Raw genomic sequence first — 24,451 nt, 5'->3', positions numbered from 1 at the left:
CCCCACTTCCCAAACTCTAGTCAGAACTAGAACCACATGGCTGAACGTATAGCCAATAACAGACATTCTAATGTCACTGCAAGAACTTCTAATGTCACTGCAAGAACTTCTGATGTCACTGTAAGAATGTCTAACGACATTTCAAGAACTTCTGATGTCACTGTAAGAGCATCTAATGTTATTTCAAGAACCTCTGATGTGACTGTGTCTAATGTCATTTCAAGAAGTTCTGATGTCACTTTAAAAAAGTCTAATGTCATTTCAAGAGCCTCTGATGTCACTGCAATTTTTTTATGAATTGAGCCGCAGCCAGTGTTTGATATCCGTTCTCTCTGTTTCTCTCTTTGCAGTCAAGAAAGCAAAGTTTGACGGGCCCCAAGGTGAGGCATTCTTTGTGTGTTGGTCTCTGTGTTTGTCATTGCGTGGGCATGCTGGTGTCATTGCTTTTGTGTACATGTTATTGCAGTGCGAAGAATTGCTCCAGACTCATCTCCTTGCAGTGAGGAGTCTGGCTGCTGCTCAAATGTCTCCGAGCTGCCACGACGCCATGGGCCAGATCCAAAATGGCGTCCACGTAGTGTTGCGCTATCGTTGTCCACCAGTTGTTAGAAGGCTATCTTTGTTTCTTTCTGGAGGGACCTCCTAACCCCAGATGTGCTGCACTGAATAGAAAGGCATCGCCTTCCATTGGATCCACCCTCTTTAATGCAGATGTTTGAAAAATATATGATGATCTTCTGTTCTTTTCTATACAGTGTGTGATGTCCATGAGATCTGTTGACATCACACACGTGTGTTCTTGAAATGTGGACAGCAAATAAAATGGTGGAGAAATCTGTTTGAATCCGCTTCAACCACTGATAATTTTCTGGGCAGTGTTGCATTCCAACGGTATGTTATCAGAGAGAGGGGCCACACATAAGCAAGTTAGATTTGACCACATCCTATCTTGAGGAGAGTAAAGAGTTGAACTATCTGAGGATCTTGGGGGGCACTTTGGGGAAATGAAGTTCCCTGAGTAGAGCAGACTCCTCTCCAGGCAAAGCTAAACCAGCCCGGCTGCTTGCTCGCCAGATGTACTGGCACGTGCTGCCCCCTGCTTCAGGCTACCCAGAGGACAGCCGTTGTAATCCCTTCCGGGTGAGAGGAGGATGGAGAAAGGAAGTGGAGGGCGGGTCCTAGTGTGACGGTGCTGGTCACTGTGGTAACCAGGTTCGAGTCTCTGCGTCGGTTCAGCATCCTGTGATTCTGAGCAACTCGCTTTAGCTCCCGTGCTTACCAAAAATGTTTGTTGTGTCCTTGTGTAACGTTACTGGATCTCATGTAAAGCGCTCTGATACCTCCGGGTCGAATTGGCGCTATATAAATCTGCAAAAAAAGGCATAATTGTTGGAATTTTAATAGCACCCCCACGGAATAGGCAGCATTTCGTGACCTGCTCGTGGTGTTTTATGCCGTGCTTCATCGACTCTACCCCCTCCCCCATCCCCCCTCCGGCCCCGCCCTCCCCCATCGGACTTCCTCCTGCTCAGCTGGTGGCCGGTCTGGGAAAAGTAATTAAAGGGCGGTCAGGAGCCCAGAGCTGATTCATACTCTTGTTAGGGAGGTGTGGCGCCGCGGCCAGGGCGACTGACGCTGGAATCTGGCGACCACGGTTCGATTCCCGGCTCCGGCGGCAGGTCAGCCCAGCACCATGTGACTCTGGGCAATAGCTCGCTTAATCTTCCCGACGGCCCCCCAGCGCCTAGAGACCCTTACGGGTGATTGTGCGCTTTACAAATGTGGACTTTACTTTTACTTTACTTAGGGAGAGATCACTGCCACCGCGCTGATTTAAACACACCGGGGTTCTGACTAAGTGTGTGTGTGTGTATGTGTGTGGAGGGGGGGGGGGGTAGGAGGGGGTTGGGATGATGGCACCAGGATCACCGGGCGGCAAGAGGTGGCGCCATAACCTACCAGCACCAAACATGGCCCACCCGAACGCCTATTTTCAAAGATATGCTGTGGGGGCGAGGGGCTACCTCCTCCCTCCCCCCCCCCCCTCCCCCTCCCCCCACCCCCACGAATTAGCACGTCAGATTATTGAAACAATATGTGGCGGCGGTAACTGGCACACCAACGGAGTGGGCTGAAGCTGGTGTCCCTGAAGCATGCCTGTACCCCCACCCTGATGGACCCCCTCTGGCTCGCTTACCAGTCCACACCATCTTCAGAACTAACTGCATCTTCTAAAAGGCTTCACCACCACCAATGCCCTTGCCTATATGGCACACAAACTCACTGCCTTCTGTAGCACTCGGCACACCAGCAGCTTGGGCAACATCAGACTGGGGACAAAGAAGTGCAAAAAAGAAATAAGGCAACAGGCCTTCTCCATTGGTGCTCCCAGGATCTTTAACAACACCCCTCCATCCATCAGGACCACCCCATCCCTGCTCCATCTTAGGGAAGAGCTGAAGACAAACTTCTGTAAAGAACACTTCATCACGGCAAACTAACAATCCACTTTCACTTACAGATCCCAGCTACCCATTCAACCACTTGTTGCCTGTATCTCTGTCTTTGACCCTCTGCAGCATTCTGCGGACTTCTGGCTAGGATCAATCTATACAGGTATCGCATACATAATACACACCTGCAGGGCCGGCTGTAGCTGAAGGCCACTGATGCACATTTTTAAGGTCATTGGTGCAAATAAAGGAACCTATCACAACGACAGCCCTGCAGCCTTGTATGGCTGTAGGATACTAACCTGTACCTTGGTGATGGAGGAGGGATCAATTCACCCCCTGGGTGCAACAAAATTCCCATTGGCTGGGCAGCGGCGCGGCACGGTGTGCTTTTGCATTCCTCATGACTTTTAAGCGGGTGGGAGGTGCAGATTTCAGAACCAGGACAGGAGCCGACATCACCTAGTTTGTATCAACACAACCATTATGCCAGGGCTCCTGGTAAAACCTAGAAGGTTCATGTTCAGCTATAAAGGGTCAAAACTAGCAGGTAAGGTGTCACCTCAGGCCAGCCATGGTGCATGCCAAAGCTGGCAAAAGACATAGCGGAGGTGCCACCAGGTATTCAAAGCTCAAGACCAACCCGCTGACCTTCCGATGCCAGGAATACTCGAATAGGGGGACTGTCCCCCAATCTTCTGTCTTCCTTCTGTTGCTTCACTAATTATATGGACCATCACACCCTTTAAAATCAAAGCTAACTCCTAGGATGTTTATTATCTCATTCTGCTCCTTTTTCTTGCTCCTGATACCAGGTGCCGATTCTGTGGATATATCATATTTTGAGTTGGGGAGGGGCTTGAAGGGGGTCACCCACACTTTACTACAGAGTGAGACATTGAGATGATGGTAAAATGCCCAAATTATTTGTCTTCATTTTTCAGAAAAGTTTAACGCCTACGTGACCTTGAAGGTTCAGAATGTCAAAAGCACAACAGTCACGGTGCGGGGCAACCTCCCATGTTGGGAGCAGGATTTCATGTTGTGAGTATATCCGCTGCCTCTCGCAGGCAGTAGGTGTGGGGCTTTAAAATCTATTTTATTTTGTTTTCTTCTCCTCAATCCGTTCTTTTGCTTTTGCTTGCCTCCCTTGTCTTTATATCAACTTTTCCGCAACCTGTGTTCAGCTTGCTCTAACTTCTCCAACCAAGTTTCTTTCACTCACCTCCTCTTCATCACTCTCACTTCTTCCCTGTACTTCTTTTCTTAACATGCAGTTGTCACACCTAAACAAACCTGTTCCTACACTTCTCGCCATCTCCAACCTGCCCCCAGTCACCTTGTCCCCATCAAACTTTGCTAGTCTCCCTCAATGTTTACTCTCACTTGTTGCCCTTCACTTCTCCCTCATCCTCCGCTTCCCCCCCAAATCTTCCCTTTCTCATCACTTCTTCGGACACCACTTCATTTCTCCCCCTCAACCTCATTTCTTAAATCTCGCTCTCTGACCTCTTCCTACCACCCTGACTTCTCAAGCTCATATTCTCCTCTTTCCTTCTTCTCTTTATAATCATATTCCCTTCTTCACTTGTACCATTCTCACGTATTGCCCAAGTTCTCTCCTCCCAGCCTGATATCTCGGCATCACCCTTACCGCTTCCCTTCTCCCTGCATCTCCATCTCAGTGTCCATTCTCAGTCTTCAACCTCACTTCTTGCCCATGTGCCCCAACTCTATTTCCTCACCCCACTTATCATCTCACTTGTTCCTCCTCGCCTTACTCCCTCCACACTTTTCTCCGATTCCCTCACCCAGACTAGCAGTTCTCCTCACTTTTATTTCTTCCACTTCATACTCCATTTTCTCAACTTCTCACACTTCTTCTCCTTCAACATCAGATCTTTCTCTAAGCCCACACTTCATCTCTTTACTCTCACTTCTGTCTTCCACCACATTTTCTTTACTGACTCTGGGCTCATGAGGAAGGCACTGTTGTTGGGATGCAGATCCCGAAGGTGCCACAGCGGGGTATTTGTCGGTGGTGGCAACGGTGAGAGAATTGGTTTATTAATTCTGTTTCAGTGAAATTAATCGCCTGGACCTGGGGTTGACCGTGGAAGTGTGGAATAAAGGGCTGATTTGGGACACCATGGTGGGCACGGTGTGGATCCCCCTGCAGAACATCAGGCAGTCTAACGAGGTAAGATGAGGTATCCTCTGGTGATGCATGACTATTTTTACTCTCCGCACAGCGTGTTATTCAGATTGGTTTGTTGATGGTTCCCTCTTCATCTCCTTCTCTTTCTCACTCCCTCTTTCTTCTGCCTTCCTTTTTCTCTTTCCTTCTCCTATCTTTATCTTTGTATCTCGGACTTTCCATCTGCCTCTTTGCCTCCCTCTGTATCAATCTCCCTTCGAGTTTTTCTGTTTGATCTGTTGGTAAAGTTTGTTTACTTCCTCTACCTTTCCCTCCTATTATCTATTACCCTCTATCTCTCGAACTCTGCCTTTCTCGCTCACTCTTCTGTTATCTTATTGGGTGTATTGGTGGTTCTCTTTTTCCTGTCACTGGTGTTCTCACATTGCATCTGGTTGTGTCTCCCCTGTCTTTTATGTTATTATTCTGTTATTTCTATTTCTCAGTGGCCCTTACATTGTATTGTTATTTTCCACAGTCCATCACAATGCTGTAGGATTTCCAGTGCAATCTTTCTCTAATATTTCATCCATCCATCCACCTCCCTCTGTACTGCTGCTTGTTGACTTTTATTACACTGACTTCCAATATAACTTTCCTTCCTCTCTCTTCTCCCACCCTCACCCTGCCTCTTCTTTCTTCCTCTGACCCTTTCACTCCTTTGGGCTCTGTCAGGAGGGTCCCGGAGAATGGTTGACGTTGGACTCCCAAGTGATTATGACAGACAATGAGATCTGTGGCACAAAGGAACCCACCTTGCACTGCATTCTGCTGGACACCCGCTTCGAGCTTCCTCTTGGTAAGTGTCTCACTTCGGTCCATTCCAGCCCCTAACTGAAGCCGTTCACTCAAGAACTCAGCCTTGGATTCCCCTTCAGCCTCTTCTCCTAGTCATTTTATTATTGATCCAGTACTCACTAGCCCTTAATTTAGGGAGCACTGAATTCACCACAAAGCGCCATCGAGGGCCAGTACGGATGGGGTGCAGTTAGTGATATGTCACTGACAGCCTGTTACGTGATTGCCTTTGCTTTAGCCATATTTGCATTTCATAGGAAGTGGCCTGGTGGTAAATCTAGCTTTTTTCTTACAGGACCTCCCTTTGCACTCCTATGTCATTTCACATATGCATTGCTCTTTGTCCTTTTCAGATTGCAATGTCCACCCAAACAGTGCGGGAACTCAGTGTTTTTCTGCCACCCATTTTCCAACTTAATATCCACTCCCCGCACTGGAGGACTCAATCCAATCACACCTTCCCTGGCCCAATGTCTAATCCGCAACCCTAAAACCACTTCATCATTACTTTGTTATGCATGGCTTCCATAAGAGGACTCTATTTTTTGCCTCAGTTTCTGAATCTCATAACCCACTGCTGTGACATAGCAACAGTTTATAACAAAACTAGATACCTACTGTTGATATGTTATAAAGGTCTTCCAGGCATAGCTGATAGGGCTCTCTCAGAACCTGTAGGCGCAGGTCTGCTTCTCTGCTTTGAATGAAAACAGAAAGCACAGCTGCAGGAGAGAGAAGGAAGGCAGGGAAGGTGCTTGGGGCAGGTAAGGTATTTAAGATACAGCTGATGGGGTTTTTAGAGTACTCAGTGGGGAAGGCGCTCTGCCTTTTGTGGACGTTCAGTATTTGATAATGGCTAATATTGGCGTGGTGCGTAAGAGCGAGCGGAAATACCCCTTAACCGCTCAACAGAAAATCTGAAACAGACCTTCACAACAATAAAAACAGCAAAGCTCTCGCACACAACAAGCACGGTATTACAATGGTAGTAGTGTAACAGTCAATGTTATAAACATATAGCCAATGAATTGACAGATGCAATATCTTATGTATAATCCAAAAGAAGGGTAGTTTTAATGAGTTCACAACCAGCCGACACGTGTTTCGTCGTGTGGGAACAACTCACGACGACTCTTCAGGGCTTGTGGCACGACCTACACTTGTTTAGGTCTAGGCGAAAAATTCACAAGGAATCAGAATCCTAAATCAAAACGACACCGGTTTGGTTGTCTGTCTTTGTAGTCTTTCGCCGTCTTCCAGTAACGGTGTCCGTTACTGGAAGACGGCGACCGGGAAACGAAGGAGGAGGGATGCCACTAAGGTGATACTTCCATGAGTCCAGCCATACCCGCAGGACCTGGAACAGGACTGTGGATCCCCTCCCGGTGATGTACTTAATATATACACATATTAAGTGTGAATAAATAGCACTTGTTGACCCTATGTGCTCATGAATACCAGGAGAGAGACATATATCATTTGAAGGAAAATAGACTACAAAGACAGACAACCAAACCGGTGTCGTTTTGATTTAGGATTCTGATTCCTTGTGAATTTTTCGCCTAGACCTAAACAAGTGTAGGTCGTGCCACAAGCCCTGAAGAGTCGTCGTGAGTTGTTCCCACACGACGAAACACGTGTCGGCTGGTTGTGGACTCATTAAAACTACCCTTCTTTTGGATTATACATAAGATATTGCATCTGTCAATTCATTGGCTATATGTTTATAACATTGACTGTTACACTACTACCATTGTAATACCGTGCTTGTTGTGTGCGAGAGCTTTGCTGTTTTTTCAGGTAAGGTATTTATTTTTCACATTTGAGTCCAGTAGGAGAGGCCATGTTACGTATTGCTCTCCTGTTACACATCTGCCCTTCCACAGCAGTTGAAAGCAGGGGCAGATGAATCTGGAAGACATACATGACATAAAATTATAGATGGGTATAAAAGTGAATCACAGGGATATTTTTCATCTCTGGGTTCTGCGTGACATCATAGACAACGCGAGCTTCACTCTGTTGTCTATTTGACGGCACTCAGAACCCGTTGCTGAAAAACATTGCTGTAATTCACTGTTATCTTTCCTCAATTCTGTATACTTTGCCCAGCCCTGAAAGAACCCACCAGGCTTCACTCCAAGAGTTCGCTCTTCACACCCATCCTAATCTCGCTTCATCAATCACATCTCCTTCATTTTGGGGTCTGTCATCTTCCCAACTTCTCACTCTACCGACCATGATCCCCAACTTTTATGTGTGCATATCAAATGTTTGTGTGCTCGGGTACATAGAAACAGCGTGTGTAAGTGGATATGAGCATAAAATATGTGTGGGGTGTAAATCTAAAATGTGTGCTTATGTCTGAAAAATGTGTGAGGTGTGTTTAAAGTGCATGTGTCAGGTGTTTGTATGAAGGGAAAGTAAGTATAAACTATATGTGTGAGACAGAGAGACCGTATGTGTGAGTACAAGAGTGTGGGATTGTAGTTGTGAAAGTATTTGTGATGTGTTTACATATGAAGTGTGTGTTTGTGTGACAGACACTCTATCAAGTGGCGTCTGCATACCTCTTCGTGTGGCCCTGCACCAGTGGCGTAACACAAGATGATGGCGGTCCCCTCCAGAATGTGTTGAAGGGCCCCTGATACTCCCCTATCTCACAGATATTCATATGCCTTGGGCTGAATGAAGGGTGGGCCAGTCATGCTCCCCAGGGGCTGCAGATGCCTCTGGACTCACATCTCTCCCAGGACCCCTGGAGATGAGCGGGCTCTGAGCCGGCACCTGTCAGAGCGGACTCTTCTATCAGGCCTGGGCACCTGACAACCGACGCTCGTCTCATCTTCTCTCACTAATGAGCCTTAATTCTGTTCAGTTGTCTAATTAATGCCAATAATTAATGAAATTGCACCACCACAGTGGCCCAACGATTAATTACTGTGCTTGTCACCGCCAGTCGCTGGGAATGAAAGCATGTGGCGTGCAGTGCGCACTGTCTTTTCGTCTCTCCGCCCTGCCTGCTCTTCCCTCAGTATTTCCACAGCCCTCCATCTGCTTCATGTTCCCATCTGCACATAACCCGAAAATACTTTCTCTCTTCCATGAACAGAGGGAGAGAGGGAAAGAGAGATGGAGATAGAGATAGAGATAGAGATAGATATAGAGAGAGTTTTTGGTGGGAGTTCAGTGCGCTTGCATTAGGGAATCATTTATGAGCTGTCCAGCATGCGTTGGGCAGAGCCTGCGCCATGCCAGATTTTCAGTATATCCATGTAAGAGAAATGTACATACAGTGAATCTAAATGGAACTCATTTACATAGAGATAATCCTAAAAATACTGAATGGCTTGGAGACTTCTGGACTTGAACCAGCCACACCTGAGACAGGGTCCTTGTGACTTGTCACTCTGTACGTGAGATAGATTCTCATGAAATTGAAGAAGTATACCCTCATTGTAGAAACTGAGCTCTCAAGTTTCTCTAGCCCTTGCATGAGTGGCTCAGCATCCTGGGACTTGCAGTCCCATTTATCTAGTTATAAAATCCAGACTTCTAGTCCCAGAGGGCAAATCGAAACACCAAAACTCGATGAGCTGCTCCTGGGCAGACCTGGGAAACTAGAGTTCTGTAGATCAAGCCAACTAGGACTTTACCAGAAGTTAGAGGTTGCTAAATTGCAACTGTATCTGAATCTTTGAATTCATGGTTGAGGCGTAAAAGCGGGGAAAACTAGAGGCTGGTCCGTTTGCCAAGCTGTACCAGCCTCTAGTACTAGAGGACTGTTGAAAAATCACTCTGGTTTTTCTGTAGGCCTGAGCTCCTGTGGTCACAGGTTAGCTGTAACAGGCAGATGCACCTATGGTCCGCTGGTTGTACTTTTAGTAGGAGGATCCTGGGAGAAGCAGGTGTGTGGCCAGAAAGAAAGTTACGCTTCTGCCAGAAGCTATTTTGTGTAGGGAGGATATGGCGAATGCCATTTAGGAGTGGCCAGGCATGGTGGTGTTATCCTGCCTTGTTCATGAAGCCATTGCCTTTGCTGTCCCTTGTCTACAATGTCATGAAGGCTGCATCGCAACCAGAAAGTAAGAGGGTTCTGTGTACCTTCGCTAATTTCACTAGACCCTCACAGACAAGTAGGAGGCTATTGATGGGCTGTTGACGGGATGAAGGGTCAAACCTTTGTATTCCGGGTCACAGGATGTGCGATGTCACTTCCACTACCAGAGTCAGTTTGGTGATTCATCGTTCATGGAGTAAATGTGGCATCTGTGTCTTTTTCCTTGCGGCATCTTGGCAAATCATTCCAAATACTTTGTTGGAAAAAGAGTCCTATGAGCTACACAGACTGGATTATTTCTAGGTTGAACTGTACAGGAAGAATGTCATAGTCTGCTCTGTAATTAGTAAGGTCGTCTGGCTAGACTCGTTATTCTTCATTGGCTCTTACTCGCACTTAAACTTGTTAAGTCAAAGAAGAAATGTACTTGAGAATGAGCAACAAATCCAGAAACTAACAATCGCAGAAGCCGGTTTCTGCTAGAAAGCTCGCCTGCTTCTTGTGAGTCCATTTAGGCCATGTGGGCTACCAGGACAAGCATGGCTGCTCCTCTAATCAACTTCTGGAGAGTGGGCTACCACACATATTCAAGCTCTCTCTACATTTCCATATTTCTGTAAGGCTTGCAAATCTCTTGCCGAGTTACATAACTTGGTTAGTCCCCTGACTGTGTTTAGTAATAGAGGAATGTAGATGTATAGCCCCTGGTGCTGTTTTTTTTTTTTTAAAAAGGGGTGTTGGTGCATCCAGCATATTTGGTTGGGTTAGACATTTACTGTCGGAAAGTGTCATGTTGTTATGTTATTTTCGCATCCCTATGGCCTTGCGGCTGTTCTGTTTGCATGTGAAAGTGGTGCTGTTGTATCAAGTGTGTTCGGATGAGTTGTGTATTTGCTGTTTGAGAGTGGCAAGCTGCCATCTCTATGGCCCTGAACTGGTTGCACGAGAAAGTGGTGTTGGTCATCCAATATGTTCTAGTGAGTTAGGTATTTGGGGTTGACGAGCAGAACTTTGTCATCTGCTGGTTGCATGAGGATTATGATCCATGTCTAGTGAATTTTATTGTTTCTGCTTTTACATATCGAGCCTCCAACTAAGTAGGATAGCCATGCACGTGGCATATCACCCTCGAACGATGCCGCAGAGATCTTCGAAAGTGTTGTTCGTAAGTTGCAGCCATGGTTTTCTTCTGTCTAAGAGGGTCCGGTCGTATACAAGAGCAGCTGTGGTGTCACAAGTTGATATTTTGGGAGCACGTAGTCAAGGGTTACCAAGGATATCCGCACACGAAATATTTTTGGATACTAATGTTGGGCACCTCAATGACTATCATGAGACAGGGGTAAGAGGAAGTTACTACAATAAGCAGAACATTAATAGTTGAACATTGTTTGTTGCAGATATCCCCGAGGAGGAAGCACGGTACTGGGCCAAGAAACTGGAGCAGTTGAATGCCATGAGAGACCAGGATGATGTAAGTAATGAAACCCATGTACCTAGGGGATTTCCTTTACAGCAGGAAGCTGCCTATTGCTTGCAGAGTTTCTATCTCTACCAGTAATAAATTATTGTCTAGAATAGTCATTTTGCACTGACCGCTGTGTTTCATCAGAACAATTCAATATATGCCCTCCTTCTTTCCGATTGTCACCGTCCATGTCAATCCCAAATCCTGCTACAGCCCGCTATCTGAAGACTCACTATTCCACATTTCCAGAGGGGTGGGCTTGAATATTCTAGTTATTTCCTGGGACCCAGAGTTCGTTTAGGAATATGAAACTTTTCACCCTGAAAGTAAACTCCAGAGGTTCCTCTGCAATCCAGACAAACTCAACGGGCCTGAATCCGATCAGTCAATCTGCTGTACATATAACTGCTTCACATGACCCTTCCACTTGTTTAGTTTGGATTCAAAAAGAGTTAAATTACATGTTCCTATCAGATATACATATGTTGACCCATATCCACATAAGCCACCTCTCTTTGTCTTGACAGTGGCCCATCCCTATGGCCTAATGAGTAATCCGAATCCTGATTTGGTTTCAATCCCTTCTGGTTGCCCTGATCCCTTATAGAATATGGCCTGTATATATGAGTGGAGGATCTGTTGCCTCTGACATTTACACTCAGAGACCTGAAAAATATGTTCCAAAGACAGTATAGTGCCCCAGATGTAGTCTAAAATGTTTCTAGAACTTCCGTCTGGCTTGTGTTTTGAAAATTGGCCCTGGTCCAGCAGATCCCAACCATTCTTACTCCAATGCTAGTAACTAGCAGTGATGTATAAACAGGCACTAGTTCTGTATGTTATTCATGTCTATCCTAGAGGGGTTTAAGTCACCCTTGCTGGCCCCATCCCTAAGGTCAACATCTTCCTTTTCTAAGCTAAAACTGCAGTGTCAAAGGAGCCATAGACTAGCACGCAAAGCACTGTCTGTGATATTTTTTAGATACTGCACATACAGCTCATCTTCTAAGCTTCCAAGTTGGCATCTCTACACTCCTTCAAAGGTGTAGTGGTGAAGAGGGTCAAACAGATTGTAAACTTGTGTTGAATGTCCGAATGTAACATTATTATCACTCGGACTCTCTTCTGGGCTGTGCTTGAATCCCCACAAGATATGCTGGGTAAGAAGGATCAATACTTGCTAACACGCCAATGAATTTCTCAGTTTATCTCAATCTAGTCATAAGGTGTACTAGTTTTGAGTTCTACCTAGTTCTCAAATCTACATACTGTAAACATATTGGAAGCATAGTGGCTTAAGGCTTTGCTGAAAGAAAGCACAGTCATATCCTGTGTGCTTTGTTTGGATGTAATGTGGCTAGCATCACAGTGAAGCAGTTTCTTACCTGTAACACTAGTTTTCAAACATCTTGTTAAAGCCGTAGATGCCGCTTTCTAATATATCAATTTTACTCAGAGGACTGACATTTAGCACAACTTTGGTCTCTAAAAAGCTACAGACTTGGAGATATTTAAAAAAATCCCCACTTGTAAGATTATATCTTCCTTGTAAATAGGAAAATGGTACCAATTGCCCGTCCTGAAATAAGTCGCCAAATGAACACATTTTAAGATTATGCCATTTCTGCATAACAGAATCCCCCAAAATTTCAGGAAGCCGAGGGTTCCCCAAAAAGGCGTATAATAATTCCATTTTATACAAAAGCAGAATTTTTTATTAAATTGTTTTCAAATTTCCCAAGCCGTGATCAAAACTATAAACTTCGTTTTTTTATAGTAACTCGGTTCAATGAACCTGAGCAAGCATAGCCGAGCTTCAGCTCCGAGTAACATTTCATAGATTGAAGGTGCCATGGCTTCGTCCAGCTTAAAATCTGGGAATATTAAAATACCCATAGTTTTTAGAAAAGTTGCCCAATTGTATAAGCGAAAATTGGGGAACCCTAGCCCTCCTTTTTCCTTAGGCATTACACACCATTTGAGAGATCTTCTAGCTCTCCTAAAACCCCATAAGAACCTGGATACAGTTCTATCTATTTTATTAAAGAGAAGGGAACAAAAGCGGTTTAGTGCGAAATAAATACAAACATTTTGGAAATATAATCATTTTGACAGCGTTTGTACGGCCATATAAAGATAAGTGTAGATTGCCCCAGTATTGGAACTTTCATAGATTCCCATGCTTTGTATCATTCCCCGTCGTCGGAATGGGAGCCTCGGTAGTATAAAAACCATAGAAACAAAAGAGAAACCTAGGCCTAGGCCTCATCTCATTTTGTATTCTATCCACCTCCTTTTGTAAAAAGAGACCAAACTTTTGCCAGGACCAATCAGAGCAGCCTCACCCTCTAGAACCTTCCTGAGAGAGCTCAGAGCCTCAGATTTTTCTACCGCACGTTGTGCTAGGGAGTCTCCACTGAGCTCTGCTCAGTTTTCACTGTTTTTCTACTTATTTCTTCAAGTTTCTGCTTCAATTCGTCATGTCTGACAAGGAGAAGAAGGCCTTATTCAGGTCCTGTGCCTCTTGTGGCAAAAAACGTCTTTTTGTGGAGGACAAGCATGATAATTGCATTTATTGCTTATATCCTGACCACAAGGCCACAGACTGCAAGATCTGCAGGACTTTCTCGAACAAGACTCTTCGGGACAGAGAAGGCCGGCTACTTACCTGGCTTCAGAAGATGAAGACACGCAAGGAGGTGCTCTCTTCGGATGAGGAGGATTCCGTGTCTGCTGCTTCCTCGCAAAGATCAAAGAAGAGGGGTAGGTCTCCCCCTGGTTCTTCGACATCTGAGCCCCCTCTTAAAGCCCCTCACAAGATCTCTGACAGGTCTGAGAGGGCTGGTCCCCTTCAATCTCCTCACGAAAGTGTAAAGGAGAGGCAGGGACAGGCTACAGCAGTGGTGCCAGCCTTAAAGGACAAAAAGGAGGTGGTGGTCCTTTCTCCTCCGTCCAAAAAGATCAAGCCCAGTGATAAACACTCTACTGGCACTTCAGGATCTGGGCCGGAGAAAAAACAGCGTCCGTCGACGACGAGAACACCAGGTACGTCGACGACTGTGACTTTGGCTAAAGTTCCCGCTGTTTCTGTGGCTCCGTCGACGGGCTCGTCGACGGTAGCGGTGTCCACGACGGCGACTTCGTCGACGTTCAAGGTTCCGAGCTCGTCGACGATGATGACTTCCACGTCGACGACGACTAGCAGGCCGCTGTCGACGGCCGCAACGACGACGAAGACTACGTCGACGACGTCGACGACGACGGCTTCCACGTCGACGACGATGATAATGACGACGAGTTCGTCGACGAGACCGTCGACGGTGGTCCCATCGACGACGAAGATTGTGTCGACGAAGGCTGTGGAGCCGTCGACGGTTACATTAACTGATGCTCCGACGACGACGGCGTCGTCGACGAGACCGTCGACGGTACAAAAAGTGCATTTTCCAGTTCGGAGAATGAAAATCACGCCGGAGATGACGTCTCCGCGACGAGTCTCTTCCCATCTACCGACAATGCTGTTAGATGATGAGTCTGACGAGGATGAGTTTCAGGACAATTATGGACCTGCCTATAGTCCCTCGGACTTGAACGTAAAGTTGCAGGAGACGGACACGGAGGAGTATTTCGACCAGGCAGGTGGCCAACAACTACATCCTTATGTTGTGGAAGACCGACATCCGCCGAGTTTGGGACAAGGCATGGTAGCCATGCCCTCCTCTCTCATTTCGGATCTTCAGGACATGCTTCAGGATTATCGAAAAAGGTTTCCGTCAGACCCTTCTGGACAGACTACGTTTTTTCCACTTCCACCACAGCCGCAAGTGCAGCCGGCTACTAGTGTTCCGGTGGTACCCTCCACACCACCACCAGTGACACCTTTGGCCCGGGTTCCCACACCAGATCCCGTACCACTGCCCGATGCCCATCAGGATACCTCTTCGGATGAGGAGGTTGTTCCAGTGGATCCCTTGATGGATCCTTTACAGGACCCTGACCCGGATCAGGGGGACAATGACCCGCAAGACCCAAATGCTGCTGGTCGTGACACTTCCATCTCCCCTCCGGTGGATATAGGGGGTTTTCATCATCTGATGGAACGGGCTGCTAAGAGGTTTGGCCTACCTATTTCAAGAGAGGAATCGGAATGTTTCCTTTATGACTTTAAGGAACAACACCAACGCTCTGTCAAATCTATTCCCATTATAGAGCATGTATGGGAGGAGGGCATGAAGATCATGCAGAGTCCTGCCACGGTGATTCCAGTCCTCCCCAGGCTGGAGAAGAAATATAAAGCTCCTGAAGGCAGTCCAGCTTGCCTTATTGGTCAGCCAAAGCCTGACTCGGTGATTTCTCAGGCGGCACAAAGCAAGTCAAAGAATCCGTCCACACCATTGACCACTCCTCCGGACAAAGACGGCAGACGTCTGGATAATGTTGGAAAGCGGTTTTCCTCTATGGCCAGCTTACTGGTTCGAGCGGCGAATGCCCTTGCCATCTTAGGCCGTTACGACCGCCAGATGTGGTGCGACATGGAACCCTTCGTGGACCTATTACCTGAGCCCACTAAGGAGGACGCCAAGAAGGTGCTGGCGGAAGGAGAGAAATCGTCAGCAGAAGTGATTGACTGCGCAATGGACATTGCTTCCACGGCCTTCCGGGCCTTGGCCGGCTCCGCCGTCTTACGGCGTCAGGGTTGGCTGAAGGCCACCTGGTTTCGTCAGGAGGTCCAGAACAGAGTCCTAGACCTCCCTTTTGATGGGGAGATGCTGTTCGGGAAGCATGTGGATGATACCCTACAGAACATCAAGAAGGACACAGACACAGCAAAGTCCTTGGGCTCTCTCACATATCGCAAGGTCCCCTTTAGGGGCGCACGAGGGAGAGGATTTACATCTTACAGAGGAAACCAACAACGTTTTTCCTCGCAGTCTTCCCAGTCATATAAACCCCATTACTCGAATCAGCGACAAGGGCAATCAGCATCTTTCTCTCGCAACCCTCCGCGAGGCCGTCAACAGCGACAAGGCCGTGACAACACCAAACGACAATAGCGGCCTCCCGGCTCTACCTGCTGTTCCTCCCCTCCCGATCACATCAGGGGGGGGCAGGATATCCCTTTGTCTGGACAGTTGGATGTCAATAACATCGGACCAATGGGTCCTCAACATCGTGAAGAGTGGCCATACGTTGGAGTTTCACAACTTTCCTCCAACACGAGCTCCGGGCGCCATCCGCTCAGGACATCTAGGATTACTACATCTAGAAGCCCACCAGTTGTTCCTCAAAGGAGCAATAGAACCGGTCCCGCTCTCTCAGAGGGGCCGGGGGTTCTATTCAAGATTCTTCCTAGTGCGGAAGACGAAAGACACTTGGCGTCCCATCCTCGATCTTCGGGAGCTCAACACCTATCTCGTAAAGCTCTCCTTCAGGATGGTCACTCTCCAGGAAATTCTTCCTCTCTTAAATCCAGGCGACTACTTGGCGTCGCTGGATTTAGAAGACGCATATTTCCATATTCCAATACACCCAGCTCACAGACAATACCTTCGCTTTACAGTGGGAAAGAGCCATTTCCAGTTCAAAGTGCTTCCATTCGGCCTTCGATCGGCACCGAGAGTGTTCACCAAAGTATTGGCACCGGTGGCAGCTTTCCTTCGACGACAATCTCTCGAAGTTTTCCCTTACTTGGACGACTGGCTCGTCAAGGCACCATCTTTCCAGGACGCTTCGCAAGCCGTGTCTACTTGCCTCCATTTGTTCCGCTGCCTGGGCCTTCAGTTGAACGAACACAAGTCAGTCCTCCTGCCTTCCAAAACTGCCAGATTCCTGGGGTCCGTGCTGGACACCACGCATTTTACGGCTCGTCCCTCGGAAGAGCGACAACAAAAATTGATGGTTTCGGCTCAACTACTCTGCCGCAGCAAGGTCCTATCGGTCCGCCAATACAAATCCCTTCTCGGATCGATGTCCTCCTGCATACCATTAGTACCGCATTGCAGGCTAAGGATGCGTCCTCTACAGGAGGAGCTGGACAAGCAATGGCGCCAAGCAGAGGGGTCGTTCAACGACAGGGTTGTCGTAACATCAGCAATGAGAGCAGCGAGCGAATGGTGGCTTCAGAAAAGCAATCTCGCCCAAGGCCTCACGTTCAGGATTTCTCCTTCACCCATGGTGATGACCACGGACGCCTCGTTGGAAGGCTGGGGTGCAGTGCTCCGAGAGCTTCAAGTCAGTGGCCATTGGAGTCCAGGACAGCGGCAGTTCCATATCAATTTCCTGGAGCTGACAGCCATTCGGTTGGCCTTGCAAGCTTTTCTGCCCAGAGTGGGCAATCGCTCAGTGCTGGTCCGGACGGACAATACGACGGCCATGCACTATGTAAACAAACAAGGAGGCACCAAATCGCAGACTCTGTCCGCAGAAGCTCAACGGATTTGGGATTTCGCAATTCACAACAACATCACTCTGAGAGCCGAGCACTTGGCGGGAACTCTCAATGTCAAGGCGGACGCCTTGAGTCGCCAGACGGAAGTGACTCACGAGTGGGAGTTGAATCAATCCATTCTCGACGGAGTGTTCTCAGTTTGGGGGACGCCGACCATCGACCTCTTTGCTTCGCCGGAGAACGCCAAATGCCGGTTCTACGCAAGCAAGGTTCACCATCGGGGGTCCCTAGGGAACGCTCTTTCGATGGCCTGGTACAGCGCGTTCTTTTACGCTTTTCCTCCCATTCCCCTCATTCCTCGAGTTCTCAAGAAAATGAAGGCGGAACCCTGCAGGATGATTCTAATTGCTCCAGCGTGGCCCAGACAATTCTGGTACACAGAACTGCTGCGGCTCTCCCAAGCTCCTCCAATTCACTTGAGGCCCATTCCGTCCCTCTTGTCCAGGAGTCAGGGACAGGTTTTCCACCCGGATCCGAGATCCCTCCACTTGACGGCGTGGCTCCTGAACACAGAGAATTCAGTCATCTAGCTTTGTCTCAAGAATGCAGAGAGGTCTTGGCTCATGCCAGAGCACCAAGTACCAACAAGACGTACACGGCAAAATGGAAGAGATTCTGCTTGTGGTGTCAACGGGAAGGTCTCCATCCTTACACTTCCCAACCTCATCAGTTGCTGCCGTATTTGCTATCTCTGGCTAAGTCTGGTTTGGCACATTCATCAGTAAAGGTGCATCTAGCGGCCATATCAAGGTTTCGACGCAGTTCGGCAGGTCCTTCCTTATGGTCCTCTAGGGTGGTTAAACAATTCTTGAAGGGCCTATTCCGGATGTATCCGCCAGTTCGTCCTCCTCCACCAGTGTGGCAGCTCAACCTTGTCTTGGCTCAACTCATGAAAACTCCGTTCGAGCCGGTTCACAAGGCAGACTTAAAGTTCCTCTCCTGGAAACTAGCCCTCCTCTTAGCTCTAACATCGGCTAGACGAGTGAGTGAGCTTCAGGCACTCTCCATAGTGCATCCATTCCTGCAATTTACAAAACAAGGTCTGGTTCTTCGGACTAATCCCAAATTCATCCCGAAAGTGCCATCTGAGTTCCACTTGAATGAACCGGTGATTCTGAAAACCTTCTTTCCACATCCTTCTACACCTGCGGAGCGTACGCTCCATTCTTTGGACATTCAACGGTGCTTAAAGTTTTTCTTGCAGCGCACACGTCCCTTTCGGAAGTCTACTCAGTTGTTTGTGTCCTACAGTGCACCTCGTAAGGGGTTGCCTTTGGCAAAGACTGGCATTTCCCGCTGGATCTCCAGTGCGATTCAATTCTGTCATCAGGAAGCGGGCAAGCCGCTGGACGGCAGAGTCCGTGCACATTCCACGAGGTCGGTGGCTTCATCTGTGGCTCTCTTTTCGGGAGTTGCCATTAAGGACATCTGCAGGGCAGCAACGTGGAGCAGTACTCAGACCTTCACGAAACACTACTGCCTGGAATCTGCAGGACGAGATGATGCGGCTGTTGGTCAGGCAGTCCTGCGTAATCTGTTTCATTGAGAGGTGAGCTTTCCCTACGATCCCTCCATCCTGGTGAGCACATTTTGTTTGTTTTTACTGTACTTTATGTATTTTTCTATGGTTATGTGATGCCATGTATTTACAAAATGTGTTCATGGTGCTGTACTGCTAGCTATTCTGATACAAAGCATGGGAATCTATGAAAGTTCCAATACTGGGGCAAGAAAACAAGTTACTTACCTGTAACTTTGGTTCCCCAGTATTGGTAACTTTCATAGATTCCCATGCGCCCGCCCGCCTCCCCTGGGAAAGCTCAGTCTTTTTACAGAGTTTGTGGCGGTTTGCACAACGGCTACGAAAATCTGAGGCTCTGAGCTCTCTCAGGAAGGTTCTAGAGGGTGAGGCTGCTCTGATTGGTCCTGGCAAAAGTTTGGTCTCTTTTTACAAAAGGAGGTGGATAGAATACAAAATGAGATGAGGCCTAGGCCTAGGTTTCTCTTTTGTTTCTATGGTTTTTATACTACCGAGGCTCCCATTCCGACGACGGGGAATGATACAAAGCATGGGAATCTATGAAAGTTACCAATACTGGGGAACCAAAGTTACAGGTAAGTAACTTGTTTTCTTATTCAACCTCTCGAGAGTTTGATTGACAGAATACAATAGCGGATCTGTATTCAGCCTAACAATGTCTTCCACTTTAGCTGAAATTGTCACACCAAGATAGGAAGCAAATACTATACCATCAGGTCTGCCTACATCCGAATGAATTACCTGAGTTTTTGCGATGTTTAATTTATATCCGGATTGTTCTCCAAATTCTTGAGCAAGTTCTTTAATTTTTGGTAGGGCAGAAGCGATATCCTTAGTAATAATCGCAACATCATCCGCATAGGAGAATACCTTGTAGGCTATTTGATGTAATACTACCGGAGGAATCCCATTTTCTTTTATTAATTTATTTAGATAAGGTTCGATATATAGTGCGAACAACAAGGGGGAGCAAGGACATCCTTGCCTCGTCCCCCTTGTAATCTGAAAAGAGTCAGATATGGCATTAGCTATTCGAATAACTGCTTGTGGATTAGTGTACAATGCCTGCACAGCACAGATAAATTCTCTTGGGAGACCTTTCCAGGCCAAGACAGACCATAAGAATTTGTAAGAGAAAAAGTAGAATTGGTACGATTTATCAACTAATGCTTAACCGAATCGAGGATGATTTAGAGGCTCATTCTGCTAAATGGTCCAAACTCCTCGAAATAGAGCAAGTGGACATTTCAAGATCATTGAAAATGGCTAGTAACGTTTTGTTCAATGGATCATTCAAATGCCAACATTTCATGTCTGTTTTCGATTTATATTACACACCATCTAAATTAGCGAAATGGCAGGTATCAAAAGGCATTAATTGCAGTCGCTGTGGACACACGGCTGCCGATCTAGTCCATATGCTATTTCTATGCCCGAAGTTAGCTCAGTTTATATTAGAAGTGCAAAACTTTTTAAATAATATAATGGAGTCGTCACCAATACTATCACCTGAATTAGTGATATTAGGAGTTCAAGCTGAACAAATGGATACTATAACGATTGAAGAGGAAGGTTTCTTATTTATAGCTATGCCCGTTTATAGATATTGCATAACATCTCAATGGCTAGAAACTGATCCTCCAGCTTTTTTACATTGGCAATCCAAAATATTAAACATATATCAGCTAGAAACTGCGCTATACCGATTTAAGGACCGGAAAAAGAAGATGTTTGGACAAAAATTATGGGCACCCATCAGTAACTGGATATAACTACTTAGTCTGGAATTAATTTTATGTATCACAAATATTGTATATTTATATTGCTTCTTTTGCTGTATTATTTCGCTTGTATTTTCATTGTAATAATTATATAAAAAATGCTTTTTTTCTTTCTGTGATGAACTAGTCAATGTTGATATAATCCTAATTTTGTACCAGATAATCTTCCACTGCCATAATATTCAATAAAAATATTTTTAAAAAAAAAAAGCCGTAGATGCCGGCAGATTTCCTGAAGTCCCAGCAATGGCCCTACCAGGTGTTTGTCTTTAAATCAAGGGATATTCACAGCCCATGAATTGTTTTATAGAATTGTAGTTGCGAGTTCTTGCGTTACAGGTTATTAGCTTTTTTTCTTCTTGTTTGTGCCATAGATTAACATACTTTGAATAGCCTCAGGTATAAAGTTGGTATCTCCATTCAGGGATCAATATGGGGTTTTAAGTCGTCTACATTTTGGATAGTTACCAACTCTCAAGAACTAATGTTACAAGCAATCAACCAATCTTTGTCCAGCTTCTAATATTTCATAGATTCTTTTTTTTGTATAAATCTTTTTATTGAACAAACTCGACATCAGGTACAGTTCCACTATGGTGAAATAATAGGGTACAGTGGATTCAAAAAATGCACATGATTACAATAGGATAGTTCATTAGAAATCACGGAGAAGGGGGATCATCGCTGTCCAGGTCACGGGAAGGAGCACAGATGTCACCACGGTGGGCATTCCAGGGGGCCCATATCTTAAACCATTTCCGGGGGCAACCCCGGGCCATATACACAGTCTTTTCTCTCATCATACACCAGTCAAGGTCTTTTTCCAAATCTGCAATCGTAGGAGCAATTTCATAGATTCCTATTCTTTGAATATTACCCAACATTGAGACAAAGACCTTGTCAGGAAAGAATATTTAAAGCATGCCACCACTGGAAAACTTGTGTTGCAGATGAATTACTTTTTTTTGGAGACAGACGTGGCAAGTTTGTTAACTTGTCATACAGCGTTTATGAGCTATGGACAACGAGCCATCATTACATATTTCGAAAAGATATCTCTGTTCAATGGCATAATCAACTTTCTCTACTTAACTCCCCACAGTTCTCGTACCAGGAAGAACAGGAGAAACCATTAACTGTGCCCGGCTCTCAGTGTTGTAAGTACCACTCCTTGTTACCTTTACACACATTCTAGCAGTGTCAATACAACCAACATGAGTACGCTTTCTGATCCTACTCAGTTTAGAGTTGAAGGAGAGCTCAAAGCCTCAAAGACAGAAAACCTCTCAAACCGTTAATGGAATCACTGCATCTGCTCTTAATTCCATACGTACGCCATGTTAGGATCAGGCACCAAAGCTCACTTCCCGTTAAAGACTGTGGGGGCCAGGGAGGATGGGGTGGTATGGTGGTTCCGAAGCTCGAAGCAGACTATAAACGCCTGGAGGTACAGGATTGACTTGGGCGTATGTGATGCCACCTACGAAGTCATACCACATGCTGAAGAATTTTCTGAACATGTCCTAAATGTGAAGACCGTAAATGAATTGGCAAACTTTAATACCAGGAGCACATGGGTGCAAAATATTGGCTAAAAGACTGGCTGAAGGTGTCCGGTTTGGCATTTTGTCTCTTGGTGGCATAGAAGTTTCTCTTTGACAGTGGTTCCTATAAACCTACATGAGCTAATCACATCATTTATTAATGTAAAACAATGTCTCGAATTCAGAATGTTTGTTTTGCACTTGTAAATGCGTTTTGCACATGTACATTAATTTATGCAAACAAAAATGTCATGCAAGTCTATGAGTATGAGTGGGGAAGCGGGTTTGAACAGTAGGATTGCCCTGTGAGTTTGTGAACACCCACAAATGTCCCCTCTATGGAAATTTGTATGGGTTATATCCTTTTCCAGAGTGCCAATGAGATGGGAGCATGGCGAAAACATTGTTGGTGTAAATGGAAGGAAATTCAATGGGGGCAAACAGTTTCCATGTGGAGAAAAAAGTTAAGAAGTGCATAACCATGTTGATATTTTCTCATGCGCACATTAAATCAGGAATATTTCCCAGGAGTACGCATGGAAATTTGCAACTGTCTCAGGTCTTCACACCTGACTTGGAAAACTTGGTCAATTCCAAAAATCTACCCCGTGCAGTGTTAAATATCTGCAAGTGCAGGTTTCCAACTTTTTCTGGATGAGGTCCTTTGTATGTAAAGTTATCTTTTGTGGAGATCCTGAAAACCTGAAATTTTGTATGGACTCTTCATATAGCACAAACCAGCAAAGGGCAGCAGAGGGCAGTACATGGTCAAAGACCTAACATGTTATGGATCTGGTGTTCAAGGACCTAAGTGGAGACCCCCCACTGTTCATAAAGACACGTCAGGTAGAGAGATGATCCCTAATCTTACTTACTGATCCTTGTCACTACTTAACGTCTCTGACCCTTTTCTTTGTAGGTAACTGGAATACCTTTGGCTGGGGAGACCAACAAAGTAAGTACCTCAAGCCAATCCTTTCATTACCGTGGGCGCTCAATTTTCAGGGGAGTGTGGGTGGTGATTTACGGCTGTCAATCTGGCAGATGGACACTCCTCTCTTTCCGTCTAGAGGTGGGAATGAGGCATTCTGAGTGGTCAAATTTCCTGGAGGCTCAGCATGTCCTCTTTGTCTCAGAGGAAGCTCCCACCACACCATGTCATGTTGGAGTCTGTACTGGTCACTGTGTTGGTCACACTGTATGGAGCTGGAGATGACACTGACCACATTGCACCAGAGCACCCCATTTCCCCTTTAAATAAATGGTCAGGCAAAGTCTACTAAATGAACCAAGCAGTACATGCAACATGGAGAACAGCATTGAAAAAACTACAGTTCTGCATGTGGGAGGGCACGTTTCTCTATCTTTTTCCCCATTTATCAACATAATGCATTCTGGGAAGTGTGGTCTGAGTTCACTTCAATTTTACTAAATTGGCAAAAGTGTTGGATTGACAATATTTTGTTAAAATAAAGCTGAGGAATGGAACGCCTTCTGACTTGGTAGCGCAAGTACAACCTAAGTGTTGAGATGTCCTGGGAAGGGAACCTCAGTAATGGTGATCTCCTACAGATCATGGAGTCTACTGAGTGCATGTTCATTGTACTAAAGGGTAACATTGTTGGAGCTCAAGGATATATACTTCTGGTAGCAGAGCGCACATTCATTCAAGTAATAAAGCGGTCTTGGTTGGGTCGACGACAGACCACTTGGGCAGTGCAGGGCACAATGACGGGTTTTGGGCCCCCCTTGCAGAAGCAGAGAATGCATTCTTTGCAGGAATAATATTGCATTGTTTTAGCTCTGCACCAGGCCCCCAAGGTAGCAAAAGACATGTTTTGTTCCAGAAAGAAATCACATTCCAGTGCTAGGCAGACACAGACAGACGGACATATAGGAAGGGAGGTGCATTGGGTGAACCCAGTTTCATGCCCGAAGGGTAGCAGAGCGTAAATAGATTCCAGCAACAAGCGGGTATTGCCACAGCTTTCCGGGTCCGCAGAGGACAGGCTTGTGCTTGAATCTGTGGACTTTGTGGGTTGGGAGAGAGAGAAATGGGCAGCAGGGGATGCCTTTCTTCTAGATTTTAGGAGGGATTGTAGGAATTCTGCTGCAGGTCATGATGCTTGCAGAAAGAAAACACATTATCTGAATGAGGTACT

At 46.1% G+C, this 24,451-nt stretch overlaps 1 protein-coding gene across 1 annotated transcript in view; it reads left to right on the top strand.

Annotated features, from left to right (window-relative positions):
* The first annotated feature begins 364 nt into the window (after window positions 1-364).
* The window catches only part of UNC13A (unc-13 homolog A), a 173,247-nt gene continuing 149,160 nt past the window's right edge, over window positions 365-24,451 (top strand). The window contains exons 1-7 of the mRNA XM_078671634.1: window positions 365-380; window positions 3,398-3,497; window positions 4,536-4,653; window positions 5,326-5,449; window positions 10,909-10,982; window positions 21,848-21,902; window positions 23,209-23,244. Coding sequence (XP_078527760.1) covers window positions 3,493-3,497; window positions 4,536-4,653; window positions 5,326-5,449; window positions 10,909-10,982; window positions 21,848-21,902; window positions 23,209-23,244 — 412 coding nt within the window. The 5' untranslated portion in view covers window positions 365-380; window positions 3,398-3,492. The remainder of the gene's footprint in view (window positions 381-3,397; window positions 3,498-4,535; window positions 4,654-5,325; window positions 5,450-10,908; window positions 10,983-21,847; window positions 21,903-23,208; window positions 23,245-24,451) is intronic.

The sequence above is a fragment of the Lissotriton helveticus genome, chromosome 12, assembly GCF_964261635.1.
Source record: "Lissotriton helveticus chromosome 12, aLisHel1.1, whole genome shotgun sequence".
Lineage (NCBI taxonomy): Eukaryota > Metazoa > Chordata > Amphibia > Caudata > Salamandridae > Lissotriton > Lissotriton helveticus.
The sequence above is the reverse complement of the archived record's forward strand: the minus strand, read 5'-3'. Positions and strand labels throughout refer to the sequence as shown.